Source organism: Cricetulus griseus (assembly GCF_003668045.3).
Source record: "Cricetulus griseus strain 17A/GY chromosome 1 unlocalized genomic scaffold, alternate assembly CriGri-PICRH-1.0 chr1_1, whole genome shotgun sequence".
Classification (NCBI taxonomy): domain Eukaryota; kingdom Metazoa; phylum Chordata; class Mammalia; order Rodentia; family Cricetidae; genus Cricetulus; species Cricetulus griseus.
Window position 1 is genome coordinate 267,179,225 of NW_023276807.1, and position 19,105 is coordinate 267,198,329.

Sequence of the window (19,105 nt, forward strand, 5' to 3'; positions counted from 1 at the left end):
ACTTTCATTCGATATGAAAAAGTTAGAAATGTTATACACGTGGATTGATGTTTTCCATTGTTACTGTTTGATTTTACAGGTTTATGTTACAGGTTTAATGTGTCTCTCTTCTAAACCCTCTGTCCTCACTGTGTTCTACTCATCAATGACCTCCCTTATATCACCCCAAATTCTTTTGTTGTTCTAGATAACTCTACTTGTTCTTTCACTCAGTACATACAGACATGATTTTATGAACTATATAAAATCAGGCAAGCACAAATGAGAGAAAAAAAAAACTGTTTTTCTAAGACTGGCCCATTTTACTCCAATTAAATCAATTTTCCCACAGATGACAACTCCATTCTTATTCATATCTGATAAAAGTTCTTACGTGTGTATACACAATATTTTCCTTACCTATTCCTTTGTTGTTGGACACCTAGGTTGGTCCACTAACACTGATAATGTGACTAGTACTGCAATACACTTTGCTGTGCAAAGGTCTCTGTGGTGCTGACTTGGACTTCTTTGTGTAAATACTAAGAGAGCTATAGGGGATCATATGATAAACATATTTTTATGAAGCTTTAAAGAAACCTCAATGCTGTTTCCATTGAAGGTGGATTGGTTTACATTTTTACCATCAATAAATATCTGCCCTAGTATTTATTGCTGTTTGATTATTTGACGGCTGTCATCTTGAGTGAAATAAGATAGAATCTCAATGTTGTCTTGCTTTTCATTTCTTCTATTGCTACTAAATTTGAATATTGAATTGTATGTCTATTGAGTGTTTGTAGTTCGTTGTTCATTCACTGTTCATTTTTTATTCCATTTATTGATTGCATTGCTTATTTTTGTTTGCGCTTCCATGTTTTCATTGTTGGCTTGTATACATATGTGGTGAATCTACAGATATAAATAAATCTGTATGGTTGAATCAACCTTTACATATTCTTCCATATAAAGTATCAAAATTCTCACAATTTAATTGCCGTTTCTATTGAATATGGACCTCAGTTAGATAACCTAAGACTTGAAATTTAAAGGAATTTAATAAAGTCTTCCTAAAAAGATACAGCGTTTTGAAAACTACTACCTACTATAAAGCATCTCATTTACTTGTAGCTTGTAGGAATTTGCTAAAAGGAATCTCTTTTCTGAGTTTTACCCTGAGCTGGAATGATATTGTACTTTCTTTGTCAAAACAGGTTTTTTAAGAGTCAAAGACTTAACTCCAGGGAAAGAATTTTCCAAAGGTGAAAATGGTCCACACACTAAAAGGAATTATCTGAGTTCTGGGAGAGCACTCCTCTTTGTGAAACTACTGACTATATTAATCACAAGTCTTAACAACGCAATCACTGTGTTCTCCAGCAGGACTTTTGTTTTAGACCTTTTGATACTTCACGGCTTGCTTGTACTCAGTTGGCAGCCATTCCTACATCCTGCTGGATTCTACTGGAGCCGGAAGAACTACAGTTTATACAGTTGTCACATCTACTTTGGACTGTACACTATGCCTGCATTACTTTGAGAGAAGCAGTCCCATGGGCCTCCATTGCTTTTAATACTGTGTGATCGCCCTGGGATAATGTTAACAGATTGTGACAAATACTAAGATTATACAAATAGCATAGTTATGTGGAGACATTAGTGACAAGGCTGTATTTAACACTATCTGGCTCAACAATTGTACAAAAATACCTTACCTTGCTGTGTTTTTGAAATATAATAACATGCACGAGATATGTTTGCTATCATCTATTAAAAACAGACATACTACAAATGTTGAGAAAAGGAGTAATGCGTTCTATTACCTGTCAGGCCCTTGGCATAAACTTTCTTTTTGATATTTGACCAGCCACTGTATATGCTCATCAAAGGACTAGGTTTTGTTTTTTAAGAACCTTAAAATAAGTATTAATTTCTACCACCTACTGTGTTTTATTTCACTTTAGATTCATTAGAACAGGCTGTAGATACCTTGTAAGTAACTGGAAGAGTTGCTAGTCTTCTCCAGTGGAAACCGACTGGAGGGTTTTCTGATTCTGGGTGGTATCTGCTTCATTTATTATCTTTGGTCATTGTATTCATCCTTAGCTTAGATAGCTGCAACAATATCTCTACTGGTTCATCTTTTCATGGTAACCTCTGCTGTTTCTACTTCTTATCATTTATGGATAATATCACCGTTGAAATACCTTTGTGGTATATCTTAGAATCATTTGAATATATACTCTGAAGAAGTTCCATGGTTGGATCAGATGGTAATTCTATCTTTCACTAAAAATATCCTCATACTGATTTCTGAATAGCTACAGAAGGTTATGAGTTTCACCATCCTGATTGGGGTGAGAAGGAATCTCAAAGCTATTTGAATTTGCATGTACCAGATGGCTAAGGAAGCTTAACAATTTTAAAAAATGCATCTTTATTGCCTGTTTGTACCTCCGATAGGACATTTTTATTTAGTGCTGTGTTTTTATCGTTTCTTCAAGTACTCTATGTGCTAACTGCATATCTGAAGTATATTTGGTCCCTTCATATCTACCTAATCTACAGTTTAGCTTAGCTCTGAAATTTCTTCACTGATGTTAATTTTCAAGTTCTGTTTAAAGATGAGAGGGCATACTGAAGTCAATTCCACTATTATTGTAGTGTTACCTATTTGACTTGCCATTCCTTTTAGTATACATTTCATGATGTTGGGAACCCCAAATTTGGTATTTGGTCCATCATACTGGATGATCTTCCTCTTCTTCTTCCTCTTCTTCTTCCTCTTCTTCTTCCTCTTCTTCTTCCTCTTCTTCTTCCTCTTCTTCTTCTTCTTCTTCTTCTTCTTCTTCTTCTTCTTCTTCTTCTTCTTCTTCTTCTTCTTCCTCTTCCTCTTCCTCTTCCTCTTCTCCTTCTCCTTCTCCTTCTCCTTTTTGCCACAGTTGTTGGGATGTAGGTGTCCTCTAGTTTTTTTGTTTCCACATTCCATATTCCTTTCGTTGTATATAAGTCTTCCTGTTCAGTTGTCTTCTCTTCGGTTTTAATTCTGATTATCATTTAGGAACCGTTCTAAGAACAGATTTTATTCGGGAGCTGGCTCAGTTTTACCATCCAGAACAAAGTGGCTTTCTACTTCATTTGTGTCCTTATCTTTGTTCAGGGCTGCTGGCATTAGGGCACTAATTGGAAATAATGTGGTTTGTGTTGTTTTTAGAGCAATGTGGATTAATAATTAAGCAGCAAAATGAGAGAATGGATTAAGGGAAAAATTTGTAAATTATGAATGAGAAGAAATGCACATGAGTTTACTGGAGGGATAAACAGCAGTGAAAATACTGTAGTGAACTTGAACGTAAAGAGAGGACAGCCACAGCCATATACATAAAGTTCCAAACCATGCATAAAATAACAGCATCAACATAAATGTTAAAGGAGGGAATACTATGAATGCATTACTATCTCAGTGGGTTGTTTACCCCTCATGGTTGGAATGGTGTGGCTTTTCTGTACCCCTCATATGACCTTTGTGCAGATCCCTGAAGCTCTGGATATGACTCCCAGTCTAAGTAACGCAGGCACATTAAGTCAATTCATTCTGCCCAGTGATGGGTAAATCAGTGTGGAAAGTCGACTTCACAAAGGAGGCACCCAGTCTGAGGCCCTGTCAGTTACAAGTTTCTAGCTGATATTTTCTGTTTCTTTCATTGGACGTGTGGGATTTTGTGGACTGAGAGTCTGAGGTGGTGTGGAAAATGTACCTGCTTAGGTTTACCTTTTCCACTGTGAAGAATCGGTGCTGCACCAGTCAAATATGTCCTCGTGCTCAGAACCGCACTCTAGACTGCTGATGTATCTGCAACAGATTGTGGCCAAGAAGAGCCAGGCAACTGATGGCCATGTGGATCAAATCTGTGGAGATTTGATCTTGAGGCTCTGCTCAGCTCCAAGGCTGCCCTGTTCTGGTGTTCTCATTGGACATGCCAAATCTGCCTCTGGTTGTATCTCTGTCACCTGGATAGGCTCTCTGCCCGTTCTTTGCTCTTGAATGTCCATGCTCTAAATGGGAGAACATCTCCCTGACCGCCACTTCTAACAGGGTCTTCCTGAACATAGTAGTACTGTCAGTATTGGTTTGGTCAGTTCATGTCAAGAAAACATCACCTTCTGGATTCCAGGAGTTTATCTGTGTTTAGCTGTGGGTGTCAGCTTCTGCTTCCATCAATTACTGGATGAAGACTCTAGGATGGCATATAAGGTAGTCATCAATCTCATCATTGGAGAAGGGCACTATTGCTTAGATTCTTGGTGTCATCCTTGTAAATCTCTGGAATCCAGTTACAGAGAGGGAGGAGTGATGAGCAAAGGGGTCAAGATTAGGCTGGAAAAATCCACAGAAACAGCTGACCTGAATAAGGGGGAGCTCATGTATCCCAGACTGATAGCTGGGAAACTAGCATAGTATTGTTCCAGACCCCTTGAACTTGGATGTCAGTTCGAGGTCTGGGTAATCTATGGGGCCTCTGGTAGTGGATCAGTATTTATTCCTAGTACACAAATGGACTTTAGGAGCCCATTCCACATAGAGGGATACTCTCTGAGCCTAGACACATGGGGGAGGACCTATGCCCTGCTTCAAATGATGTGACAGACTTCCAAGATCCCCCATGGAAGGCCTCACCCTTCCTGGAGAGCAGAGGGGGATGGAAATGGGGAGTTGGTGGGGGAAAGGGGAGGAGGGGAGGGAGAGGGAACTGGGATTGACATGGAAAACAAGCTTGTTACTACTTTAAATTAAAAGCAAGATAAAAAGAGAAAATATCACCATCACCACCACTGCCCTCCTCACACCTCTGAGCTCTTTCTCTTACCACAGATGAGTCCATTATTTACACTCCTGGTCTCAGGCTTCACTGGCCACACAGAATCCCTCATGTTACACGCAAGTCTATTGTCCACATCCTTTAAGACACTCTTCAATCTATGACATGTATGCCTGAAGTTAAAGCAAAGTCAGTCATATTTAAAATTAGAATCAAGGATGAGTTTGCCACCCTTGGGAATTAGTGAGGACTATGGCGTCACTAGACATTGTCAAGCCAAACCCTCGTGTGAAGCTAGAATAAGGCAACAAAACACATTCATTTTTGGCCAGCATCTTTTGCTGAGCTTTTGCAGGTCATTTTGTTTTCTCTAATGGTCTAGACCCCTTTTTCTAGTAGCATGTAATTTTTGGCTAAAAGTGGAGATGGGTGTCCTAGCAGACTTAGTTTACTAAGAAATTTTATGGAAGCTGCAAACCTTGCTAGAATCTACCATTCCATGTAACACAGAAAATTTCTCCTAAGAACTATGAAAAGCAAGATTAATTTGGAGGCAGAAGAAAGGAGAATTTATTCTGATTCTCCACAAAATGTATACACCCAGACTTGACAATTTCAGCCATTTGTAGTGAAAGGTGATGAGACCAGACTTTGCCTTAGCTTTTTTTTTTTTTTTTTTTTTTTTTCTGCACAGTACACTGGAAAAATGGTGTGAAACACCACTTCTCCCTCTACAACAGGTAGCTAATGATTCTTCCCACAAAATGTGTGATAAAGGCCTATTCTGTGTTCAGGAAAGAGTGAGCCCTAGTGCCACTAAGCTGGAGCAGCTTCTAGGACTGTGCCTAAAATAACTGTGAGGCATTCTTCTGACACATTCATACAGACTCACTCACCTCTGACACTTGCGTCCCTTTCTGGGAATTTCTCCAAGTTATTTATAGTGGTGTGTTCTGGATGCTGGTTTTGTTCTGTTCTTCAGTCAGTTTTCTTTCCTGCTTACCTCTCCAGAAGCTCTCAGCAGAAGGAGGCCTGAGGAATGTTGAGCTTGATGTTAATCAATGAGGCATTCAAACTGGAGGCTATGCCAAATTTTCTGAGATAACTGATTATTGTGTACATTACAGGCACATTCATAAAGCATTACCAGGCGATTTGGGTCAGGACAGGGACAGTAGATGAATGTACTGATACTGTGATCAACAGCCAATGACTATCAACCAGTAACTCATATTGAAATGACATAAAATGTGATTCTAGAATTTGAAAGGCTATTATGTTGAGTTACTTTGACTCTCTTCATGTAGATACCTCTTGGAGATCTTCCTGTTGTTTGGCATTATTAAGTAGTGACTGTTGTTTGTATGCCACCCTGCCATGAATGAAAATTTCCAGCAAATGAACACACAGCCTCCTCTGAAACTTTTATGCATCCTTCACCTTGTGTCATCATGAATCCTGTTCAGGGTATATCTACCCTAGAATCTACGTCTCTTTGACTACCAACAGAGATATTCTTATGTAGTAATCATATACTTCGAATTACCCCTTGATGTGACTATAGCATTATTCTAGAGAAAATAAATGTGTTTATCATGTATTTGCATTCTCACCAAGTTATCATATCAGAAATGCTGTATTTTCTGAGATGGATCTGTGCAACTTGTGATATTTAAGGTGTTGTTTCAACATATTGTTCTTATTCTCTATTTGCAGCTACGTTTTTTATTTTTTTATTATAGACCAAACATGTAGCTCTTCTTAGAGTCACCTCACCTTTTGGTAAAGATATCTATTTATTAATATGGATATTATTTTAATGGCATGGTTTTATATTTTCACCATTAAAATGTCATTGTGGTGTTACATTCATTTAATAATGTGCATGGTGGTAGCATTAGCAATAGGTTTTTATCAGATGATGTAAATAGAGAGCTCAAATACATTTTCATAGAAGTAGTTTGAGTGACAGCATATTTACCCTATATCACCCTAAACTCAGTCTGCACAGCAGAATTCCTGGAGTCTTCGTTAGCATTGCTGCCTTCCACTGACTATGCCACTGTTTAGCAATGGTCTTTTTAACTGTTTCCTGGTGAACATGATATTTTCATAGAATTTATATAATGGATGTCCATTACTTTCATTCTTATATTGATTTATTTGATTTCCTTTATTTGTTGAACCTATATATATGAGATTATTTGAGAATTTTAAAAATTCATATTGATTTTTAGTCTTCCTTTTTGAAATCGCTTCTCTGGTAGATGTGCTTCTTCTGGAAACATGGACACATTGAAGAACAGTAAAGTGTGAATTGAAGATCACGAGCAGTAATTACGGGCCAGGAGGATTGGAATTTAGACTTTAGGCCCTGGAAGATCAGGGAAAGGCCTGGGTGATGTTTAAATGAGAACTAACGGGATTCAATACAAAGAAAAATGTGTAAAATGGAAGCTCATTTTTTCTTACCAGGTAGAATAGCCCCTCTCAGTATGGGCTAGGATATAACTTAGCGTACTATGCAGGGGTTGTCAATATTCTATTTGGCATTAAATTGAAGGACAATGATAACAGATGAACAGAAATGTAGGTGTTCCCGTAAGAGGCCATGAGTGATGGTGCATTAAATTGCATAGTATAATAAATTTACATGTGGGTGGATTTGGCTATGCTATGAATTTATCTTAATCTTTACAGAGGCCATTGGTTTACGTTTTTGGTGGTATGGTTCTTTCAGAACCATTATTTAAACTTAGAGGAGGTCATGTGGCAATTCTCAACATTTAAACTCAATAAAACAAGCAGGAATCCTGAGGATATAAGACACGCATATCACAGACGTCCTACATGAAATTTAACTTGAGTTTACTTGGTCCATTAAATATTTTGTATATAGTTTGTTTTAATGTATTCTTTTGTTTTCCCTTCTCCTGAGTTATGCTAGATGGTAAACCTTTCCATGACCATTAGGAAAGCATTGAACTGGACTAAACTTAATTTTTCTGAAACAGCTCTCCCTTTAAGAAATGTAATGTCATCTCTCTCTATCCTTTCCATTAAAACTATGTCATAGCTCAGAACTTTTGCAGTAATGTCTGACTTCCCATACCAAATCTAATGGGTTAAGAGTCCTTGTCATTTAAATCATATTGACTCATTCATTTATTTTGTTTATTTGGGTTTAAATGTTGGGTCCCTGCAGCGGTACAAATGGTATTCAGTGACATTATAGAATCTCTATAGCTGTTAATTCTGCCTCCTTGATAGTCCTTGTTTTAAAAAATGTTCAAAGGGTAACAGTGGGAAGATGAAGGGAAAGCCATGAGTATTTTCACAGTCACTGGTGTAGCTCTGTTGAGATTATTTGAGAATTTTAAAAATTCATATTGATTTTTAGTCTTCCTTCTTTAGTGTGTTTTTAACATTTAACTGGGATGTTCCTTTCCCTGGAATTGTGCAGAATCCATGCTTTAATTCAAGAGGGCAGTTGGTCTTGTCTTTCCTGAGGGTCCTTATTCCTCTGTGTTCCAAATATTGTAGTTGAGCTTTAATCACACACCTGCTAATGACAATGATGGGATCTGGTGCTGCCTCCTGACAAGGGACATTTGAAAGCCCCTGGCTGGATAGGATGCTTGAATTCATTACAGTGTTTGAAGCAGTGTCATTTGAAAGATCCAGTTCCCCACACACAAGTTTCAGAAAGCCACCTCTCGCCCTTTATTAATTGCAGAAGAAGTGCCTAGGGATGAGGGCTGTCTCTTTAATGGAGGCCTCCCATCAGTCATTTGTGAAGTAGAGACTGATGCTATTTACCTGTGGGCATCCATCTTCAAGGAGTACTGGGAATTAAAGCAATTATTATAAATTAATGACTCTATAGTTGTAAAAGGTTGGATATTATGGAGTTTCATTGTCATAGAGGTAGACAATTACTGAAATATACACTGTGGACTGCACTATAGATCTTGTGACATTTCCAGACACTTGGCCTTTTATTGCTTTCCTCTGTCTGATACCATCAGTGTTGCAGTCACGGCTTTACAGATGCCCACTGAAACAGCCGTATTTTATAGAGGGGAAAATAATTTTTCATAAAAGCTTACATGCAGTTCAGTTTGATTAGGTTCTTAATCACTCTCACCTAGATTTGGCCCCTGTACTGAATCAGTCTGTGAACCAGTTTACAGCTATTGAGCTTTGAACAGTAAATCCTAAGTTTTGGAGAGAGCTGTCATATAATTTAGTAGGAATGCTGATCCACTGTTATCAAGGTCAAAAACAAGCACTTTGTAAATTGGTTTATTGTCTATCACTGCAGGATCACCAAATTCAATTGTAGAAATGGTAACTTTGAGTAAGCAAAGATGAGAGAAGGATTACAGAAGCAATAAACTGGAAATTGATCATCATCTGCAGTGAATTTTAGGAAGCAGTTGGTTTGATGGATGCAATATGGGTCACAGAAAGCAAAGGAAATAAGTCAGCAACTTGGTCCATGGAGCCATAGAGGGCTAGGGGAACTGGTGAATTATTGCTTGCCTGTGTTTGGCAAGCAGGTTTGGTGAAGTTTAACTGCGGGATGAATGGCATCTTTAAACATCTGAATGTGAAGATTTTGGCAGTCCCTAACGTAAGGGTGCCAGGTGTTTGAGGAGCTCTGAAATTTGCAGCATTCTAATGAATGCTACTTAAAATTCCTGTCAGGGTCTAGTGACCAGCCTGTCTTCAGAACACTGAGAGTATTTGCTTTTGAAATACATGTGGAAACTTAAACTATATAAATGCATTTTGGAAAGCAAGGAAAGGCTTTAGCATAACTCCATAGATTTCTTTATATAGATGAAGGAGACATACATGAAGTCTTTCAAACCCATCTGAGTGAGCATTGGTTACATCTGGTTTGTGAACCTGCATAGGTCAGTTTACTCCTTACTCTTTTCCTTTTCTGTCTCTGTAGTTTCTGCTGAGGTTCCTAACGCTTCTGTTATAGACCCTCTGTGTGTATGAGAGCTATTCAGAAAATCAGATTCAATAATACCTAACACTACACATCTGTGTGTACATATATGTAAATGCCTGTGCATAGTATAACTTGGGGTTACTTTGAGGGATTGTCTTGTGGGAAATGAGACCCAGGTTAGCAAGCTCACAGTCTTCAGGACATCATGACAATCTAAAGGCTGAGGTAAGAGCTGAGGCTGTAAGCTTGAGGGAGAAAAAATCTCAATGACACCTCATCTCACTCTGATGGCCTTTCTAAGGATAGCTTAAGATGCTTACATCATTGATCATAATGTCCTTCCTAAGACCAGCTGGTTAGAGATGTTAATTGCACCCTCAAAATGCCTGTCATCAGGTCCTAGTTTGAATTCCCAAGTGCTGCAGTCTAGCCACACCGACATAACTATTCCAGTATCCCCAGAATCTGTCTATCACATCCTAGGTACCCGAACACAAGATACACCAAACTTTGTACAGACAGCTATCACGAAACACTCATATACAAAGACCTCCTCTAGTAGGTCTCAGAATCATTTTTAAAAATTATGATAAGTGAACACAGAATTAGCATTTAGAACCCTTACCAGGGATCTGACATTAAAAGAGGTGATTTGAATGAGATCCTCTGAAGCAGAATATGAATTTAGTTTTCTCAATATTGTTGGAACATTTTTATTATATTGATCAATGTCCCTAAACAATTGCTGCCTTTAAAGATATGAAAGCATCATTTATAATAAATCTTCATAGTGAAAATTTTTTTTAAAGTAACCATTTGGATGTTTGATAAATTAAAAGTTATGAAAGTAAATCGGAAACAATCTTTTTTAAAAGTGTTGATTTCTTTTGCTTGGGTGTCAGATACTGGGATTTTGGAAGACTAATATTTCCCTTTGAGAAACTCTAGCTAAGCCCTAACTCCCTTTAGAATATTTTGTATCCCTTTATCTGTTTCCTTAGATGATTTTCCCTGGTAGTAAAAGTGCTAGCTATATGTGGAGATAACACTAAGCAATAAACGCTCATGCCTTTTAAATCAATTTAAATTCATTGGATTTCAAGAGGTGGACAGTGAGAAAACTCAGAGTCTAAAGATGACCAAACCCGAAGTAAGTACTACCCTTCCATCAGATAGCACTTGGGGATTTAGGAATCCAAGCACTTTGTAACAACTTGCCATCTTTACACGTTTTAGTTTCTAATATCCTGCCACCTAGAAAGTGTCTGGATAGTAATCTTTCTTAGAGTTCCCAGTTTCCAGAAAATCCCCCAAAATGGGGTGGACCGGAGTCTGTGCTGCTGCTCTTTCCAGGCAGGTCATTTCTGTTGCTTTTTTGGGATTTACACTCCGAGGTCCCCAGGTTGTCCCCTGTGAGGTCAGTGAGTTTATGGTAGCAGAGCTGCAGAGGCTGCCTCACATGGCTAATGAGGCCCTGCTGTCTGCTGCCCTCAACCACTGTGCCACTCACCAAGTCTAATTTTGGCAGTTTTCACACCCAGGGCCATGTTTGGAGGGACTGGGATTTGGCAGAATTAAATTTCTGCTGTCACCACAGCATCTTGGTGTAGAAATTAACATCTGTGCAGGCTTTGGGGAAAGGATATTGAAAGCTTGACATAATTGAAGGGGACACATAGGAGGAGGACAGCCTTGTGTTTTATCTCTTGAAATACAGGGCAATACTTACGGTCTCAGTTTATGGCCTTGACTGCATTTTGCAGCTTCTTGTTGGAGAGATCCCTTCTTCCACATCTAAATATTAGCTTATTTACTTAAAAAAATTCAAGGACCAAAAAATGTGAAGAATTCACTGGTATTATCTCAACTATCCACAAACGTATCAAGTTGTATCATCCCTCTTGTCTGTGCTTGTTTTAGGTCTCGAGGACATGAACCTATCATAGTCATTTTCACACACAATCTCTCAATCAGAGATTGATGAGTCTGTGTTCACCTGAAGTTTTAGCTGTGTGTTTTCTTTATGGGTGACCACTTAGGCTGATTTCCTTTATCCACACTATGTCCTGGTGGTGCATCTAATTATGTATCACATATGTAATAGAGAATCTAAGGCCACTTGATAAAGGAATGTGACTGGGAAATCCATAAAGACCACTTTTTCTCTCCTTATAACCTGTAACTCTGAAATTACCACTATTATATGAAACTCCCCTCCACACTCAAATTACTCAAGCTGAAAAGAGTTTCCATAGTCTGGGTTAGATCTGCTTTCTTCAAATGGAGAAATAGTTTTGAACATGGTTACAGGAAGTTAAATAAGTTTGTTATTGTGGGTTGTGAGGTATCTATCATAACTACTGCATCAGGACATTGTTTGCTTCCTTATATTAGTAGAGTCTGTGAAACTGTGCAAACAGCATCAGCTGGTGTGTGTTGTTGTTATTTTATCCAATGATACTTGAATTTGAATTTTCTAAGACTACATTACAACACAAAGTATTATTCTTTCTTACTTTCCCAGCTATAGTCAGGAGTTCCATAGAAACAGGGGTGGACTGGATTTGGCATAGAGGCCATGGATGAAGAGCGCTAATGTACTCCCATCTGAACATGATATCAGGGCAAACCAAATTTTCCTAAGTGCCTCATATTTTTGTGTTTTTGCATATTTGTGTGCATGTGCGTGCGTGCATGCGTGTGTGTGCGTGCGCGCGCGCGCGCGCGCGCGTGTGTGTGTGTGTGTGTGTGTGTGTGTTTGTGTATTTGTGCCTTTGCATTTTTATACACATGTGTGCTTAGATCTGTAGTTTCCTGTATGTATGTTCGCCCCCTACTTCCTCATTGCGGTATTAGATTGTTCCTGGAGACAGAAGTATACCTAAAAGGTCAGCTCATTTCTTCAACTTGTTTTCTTGCCAGGACAACCGTAGAAACCATGATTGACAAACATGCAGAGAGAAGGTAGAACTATAGAAGAAGAGAGGAGTGTTGGGTCCTTTCCTGATGGCATACTGACGTTGTTTCCCATTCTTAGATAAGATAAATGGAGTGCCCTTACCTGGTCTAATTTGTTATGGCCTTGGAGTCATCTTGTCTGGGGTCAGAGTTCTGTGAGGTGACTTGGGGGCAGTAGCAGAAAGTAAACACCACACTGGCTTTTGAAGATCATGGGAAACTTGTTTTTCTTTCTTCTAATCTAACCTCACTCTTGCCCCAGCAAATCCCCAGAACTGATGCTCTTTGAGGACCAACTTGGAAAGTGTATTACTAAAGTAATTAAGGCATATAGCAAATGTCAAAGTGATGTGACACATGTTTGTCTTTCTATCAATTTCTCGTCCCTGCTAGAGGAACTGTGGACCTGAATTGGATGTTTCTTACTCTCAGGGATAATGGGTTTCCACTTTTATTATGAAATTATCTGTGATTTAAATAGTCTTAAACCATCTTAGAAGTCACACAAATTGTCCCTTTAACATATAAAATTGGGAATTCTGATCTTGTTTTCATAGGGAGCTTAAGTCTCAAACTGCTTGTAGGTATGTGAGACACCCTACACTTCACCCTGGGCTCCAAAAAAGAAAAATATTTATCCTGTCAAACATTTCATGTGAATTTAATAGTCATACATTAAACACTCTCTCCTTTGGTTTCAATGCCGTAGAGTGATTGTCAGAGAGAGAATTTTGGTTTTACATAGCAGGATGTTCAGTTGATTTTTCTTCTTCCTTCCAGACATTCTGATAAATACCTTTGACACAACATGAGCCAACTACATTGGAAATTCACATTTTGTACAGTAAAATTCAATCTTGATTTCACATTGCAAAAGACAGGCTCCTCCCTGCCCTGGCACTAAAGAAAGTAATGTTGCCAAAGGAAGTGGCCCCAAATCAAACAAAAGGCTTCCTCCCTTTAGTCTACATTTCTGTGTGATACCAGCATTACTTCTACCTATCAGTGGCTTCCCCCTTCCAGAACAGTTTCTATATGACAAGAAATGTCAGCTGAAGATTGTGTGACAGAGGAGATCACATTAAAAACACTGTCCCTTTCACCTCTGAATTCCCACAGAGAGCATGGCACACAGCATCTCTTGTCCCTGTTGCCTAACAGGCTTTGGTGGTGTGGCCCAGGCATACATCTGACATTTCCTAAGACAAGCACACCTAAGACTTTCTGATACCTCTTGTCACCTGGTGTTATTTGGTACATTTCAAATAAAAACAGAAAGGGGGGAAAGCAGGTGTTTTGAGAGCTTTTACACGCCTGCACTTAGTTATGTGATGGGGACAGAGATCAAATATGAGGTTTAACTCAATTCTCACAGGCCTTGGGAGTGGTAAGTGCATGGATGCTGAGGTCCAGACTAGGTACCGGTGGATGGCTTGGGAGGAGAGGGGAAAGGTGTTCCCAGAGTTTGAATAAAATGTCCCTCATCTCCTCAGAGTTCTTGACATTTCACACTGATGTTTCCTTTCTTCTCCTTGCAGGGGAGCACTTACGCATCTGTCCTCAGGAGTATACGTGCTGTACCACAGAAATGGAAGACAAGCTGAGCCAACAGAGCAAGCTCGAGTTTGAAAACCTCGTAGAAGAGACAAGCCATTTCGTGCGTACCACGTTTGTGTCAAGGCATAAGAAATTTGACGGTAGGTGTAGCTGGATGCCCTTTCCTGTGTTTCTACTGCATTTTTATACAAGGCTTTTGCTCTCCCAGGAAAAGCATCTTTGAGAGAGATGGTTCTGTTCCCACTCAAACTTGTATATTGTCTGTGTTCAGCAATGACATAGGGATTCCTGAAAGTGTAGTGTTTTATGGGAATGCCATAGGAAAGGACAACTGGACTGACCAAGTTGGTTTGTGTTTTGTGTTTTGTTCTGCCTATGCGGATGCTTGGCACAGTGATGCTACCCATCTCATTTTTGACTAGTCCTAATTAAGGTTTTCTGACACTGTAACTTGTCTTCAGGTACTCAGGGGGCATTTCATTCAGAAAGTCTGGTTACTTACATTTATTTGCACCTACCACATCATTTTTAAGAAGATAAACTTGTCTCAGTGACGGGGCCATGGACTGCTTTATTTTAGCCCTCTCCATGCATTAATGTGATAGATATACTGTGTACAGTAGGTGCGATGCTTTTTTCAAAGGTCATCAACCCTCCTTCCATTTCCAGATCATAAGAAAGTAACATCATTTCTACATTTTATTAAATATTTTATGTTAAAAAGCACAAAGAGTGAGGACCGTTATCTGTAACATTTCAGCTTGAATTTTCTAATCAAGTCCTCAAAAAACATTCTGCACTATAACAGCAGTTTCAATTAGGATAGCAGTAAAGGGTATTTTTGGATGATGTATAGTTCTTACTGGTCTAAGAAATGCACGAACTGTGCTATGATTCATTATGAACCAGACTTGCAAGTTATGCAAGACCTCCTTATTCCCCAGTGGACATGTTCCCCTGCCCGAGGCCAAGAAGGACCTATTCATTTTCTCACCCTCTTCAGGCAGAACACCACATATCCAGTTAGAAAAGACTTGCCAATGTTTTTATTTCTGTTTTCTCTGGAGTAAGTAAAATAGGCTACTTCATGGTTGCTTGAAACTATTATTGTAACAACTGTTGCCTGGCAAATTTCTTCTCCCAGTTATAAAAGGGTGGGTGCATGGATATATTCAGGATGTTGTTACATTTTCCACTCTGTTGTTGCTCCATCTTTTCTGCAAGGCTGTTCCAGTGCCTTCTCAGTCTTCTCTTTTGCTTTGTGTATAATGTTATCTGTGGATACCGGTGAAAGCAACTCCTTATTTAACTGTGATGCTGTGAATGCCTTTCTCTAGAATCTAATGAGGGAGTACTTGGAGGTCGTCCTTGATTGACAGATTACAAGTCCATCGGCATTCAGGAGGCTCCGGGTTTAGGTGTCCACAATCTATCATTAAATGTTGAGACACCTTGTCCTTGATTGCAAAGAGCAGCTGAGTGTGATCTGCTGCTGCTGCTGCTGCTGCTGCTGCTGCTGCTGCTGCTGTTCATCCTGTGTTTGGAAACTAATTCTAATGCATTTACAAAGCTGCCCTCCAAAATGATGCTAGTAACTCTGGGACAGAATTCTGACACCTAATTGTATATATCTCATATGAATATATTAGATGGCAACTAGAATCATGAAAGGTTTGATATTTCCTTTTATAGAGAAGGAAAGCTATTCAACTAGACCAAGCCAGATACTTCTGGCATTATATCAATTAATCTCATATCTAACTTGTCTTAATTAAGAAGCCCCACTTTTAAGACAGGTGAGTTCTAAATTACGTTAATGCACTTTGGGATCTGTTGTCAATCAGTGTGACAAGGACATTCATTTTGCCAAGATTGTATCTGACATAGTGTGTTATTAACTCTTTAGCTATGCTGTCTTTTGTTGCAGGTATATTAGATTGTCATACGAGAGAAGTTAAGATATATTTATAACAATTTCACCAAACCTATGAACACAACGTGAATGTGGTCTGGATGAGTAGGATTTGGAAAGCTATTCTTGCAAATAAAAGTATATGTGCTGGATGGTTTCAGTGATGACTTCTATCTTTCCTTCCATCCATCCTGTCATATGGTTGTATGATCTATCTTATTAAACCATAATGGAAGCCTTGCTAGTAGACCTTTGCAAAAGGTGGGTCCTTCAGTGAAAGTCTGGCCATAGTGCATCCTAGACAAGTACCTGCCCCTCTCAGCTATAATTCAGGCCTTTACCCCTTTCTGCCCCCTACATCTCCCTCTCTTCCTCTCTCTTTTTTAAAGAAAAGTCAGTCTCCTAAGGCTTTCCCGGTACTCTAAGTGGTTGTGACCACAGAAGAACTGTCTAGCTAGCATAGCTGTGGAATGTTACCTCCTGGGCTTTATTTTCTTCCACAAAAATCAACATTGGTGTGAACATGTTACAGCTTAATTTTAGAGACATTTAATTTGGTGAGTCCTGCTGCACTATTATTGAATACCAAACATCCCACTGAAGATTCTGCCCATGGTCTACTCCCTAAGAAGTCTAACCTTCATGTTTAGAGTATACTTGTCCTTGTTAGCCAGACTCTTTGATAAGAAAGAAACTACCATTTGATTTATACCTGAGGACATAGATTCCTATGTTCATTAAGGATTGTAGCAAGGTCAACTGCACGTGGTATATGTGATCTAATCCTTAGTACACATAGAAGTTGCCATTGACCACAGTGCAGGTTGGTCTCACTGTGGCCTCCATGTTATATTAGAAATGTCTTCTTCCCATTTGGGCCTTTCCCACCACCACCCAATAATGCTGATTCTGTAGAAATTTGAAACTTACCTTAACAGTATGTACTAGTATGGCTCTATGTTTTTCTCAGTTGTTAATTTATATTCTGTGTAATACTTAGAAGAAACTAATGTGTGTAATTATAAATAGTTTTTAAGTGATAGGAAAATAGCCATAAATATATTTTAATTCTTCCATAGCTTTCCAAACTGTCAAGTTTTTCTTGAAGTTCCATTAACCTAATATTTGAAAGACAAGTAATATACGTTGTCATGTGTAGAAATTGTATTGACAGATAATTATCTGGGTAGACATTTTTCTTTAGGGATAAAAAGTACAAGTAAACTGGGATCTAGTCATTTCAAAGCTCAGCAGAGCTGCTCTCAACATGCTTTGTCAGTAAGTCTATGCTTCTGTTCCTCTCCATGTGTTTAAACTGTACATAGGAACCACCCAAAGGCACTTAGCTATATTCACAACTTTATTTTTTTTACTTCTGCCCTTTGTCTGCCACACACCTCAGAAGTTCAAAAACAAGCAACAGGATTATGTAAAGATGTCAACAAGGAGAGAGCCAACCCTGTGTACTCACTCATGTAGGTAGACATCTGTGTTCAGTGGCCATTGGGTCTGTCCAATTTACATTTGATTCTAAGTCATCACTGCTTTTATGTTTCCATGTGACTTGTTTGTTAGGGTCCCCTTACGAGGCCTTCTGAGAGTAGTAATAGTCACCAGAAGCAACACAAGGCCTCATTCTTCACAATGTGAAATGCTTGCCCCAATCATCAGAGGTAAGCCGAAATGCAAAGACACACACCTATCAAGTGGCAGAATCAGAATTCTGTCCTGAGCTCATCATTCCTTCTTCTTTACTGTCTTCTGCTATCTTTACCCCATAATCTATTCTCATATGTGCTGACATTTCATGGTCAACCAGCTAGCTATGCATCTCTCAACCCTGCCTTTTCTGCCCAGATTATGGTTTTGAGAAAGTAGAAATAATATTTAGGAAAAAAGAAAAGTGGTTAGAGATATTTTTATTCCCCCCGCTGTCACCCCCCCAAAAAAAAGAAGGAAAGAAAGAAAATTACTCACCTAAATATAGTTCAACTCTCCAAGGAGCTGGGAGCCTCCAGAGTGGAGGTTCCTTGCCAAGTTTCCATCAAGGAGGAGGAAACCAAGATTGCAACCTGATACCTATATCAGTCTTATAAATAGCAGTACTGTAGGGAATCAATAGTTTGTTTGGTAAACCTTTACTGATGTTTTCTTAACAAAACAATTACAATAGTTGTGCATTTAGAATCTAGTCACATTTTTGGAAAAGGTAGAAACAGCATTCAGTTGACCAGAGTTGTTGCAAAGTGTAAAAGATAAAAAACAAAACAAAACGACTGAAGGGTTTACAGTTACAGGCTGAAGGGAGACCTCTTTGTATTTTAGCTTATATAACAGACGATTCTATCATGGGGTAGGTAGTTGAACCCTTTTCCCAGAAGGCCTGTGGAGCACAGATTATTCAGAAACAATATTTTCCTTTAATCAATGCATTTTTCCTTTATATTATTTAACCTGAAACTTACTTACAATTTGGACTTTCTATGAAATTTTTTTGTTTGTTTGTTGTTGTTTAATATTTTCTTCTTGATTTTATTATTGAACCTTTCTTCATGATTCTTATTTATGGACTTTAATGATATACATTAGTTCAGATTTTTGGCATCATGAACATATTTTAAAAGCAAACAAAAGAATATAGATTTTCATTTTTATACAGAACTGCAGAACGTATTCTATAGTAACACCCTCAGAATACCCATTGCAATGAAAGCAGAAATTATTTATGCACTGGGGTGTAGCATTTTCATGGTGTAAGTCTACTCATGCCTTCTTTTAAAATAATATTTCTCATCTATATACTATAGAGATGACAATAATGTAATGACTTCTTTAAAATATAGTCTAATTTCCTCAGAGAATGCACTTACATGGAATATTAAAAAAAAAGGAGTTTTCCATATGGTGATAGAC

The 19,105-nt window shown here is 38.5% G+C and overlaps 1 protein-coding gene across 1 annotated transcript in view; it reads left to right on the forward strand.

Annotated features, from left to right (window-relative positions):
• The window catches only part of Gpc6 (glypican 6), a 1,011,294-nt gene that overhangs the window by 226,860 nt on the left and 765,329 nt on the right, over nucleotides 1-19,105 (forward strand). The window contains exon 2 of the mRNA XM_027394047.2: nucleotides 14,262-14,420. Within this exon, the coding sequence (XP_027249848.1) occupies nucleotides 14,262-14,420 (159 nt within the window). The remainder of the gene's footprint in view (nucleotides 1-14,261; nucleotides 14,421-19,105) is intronic.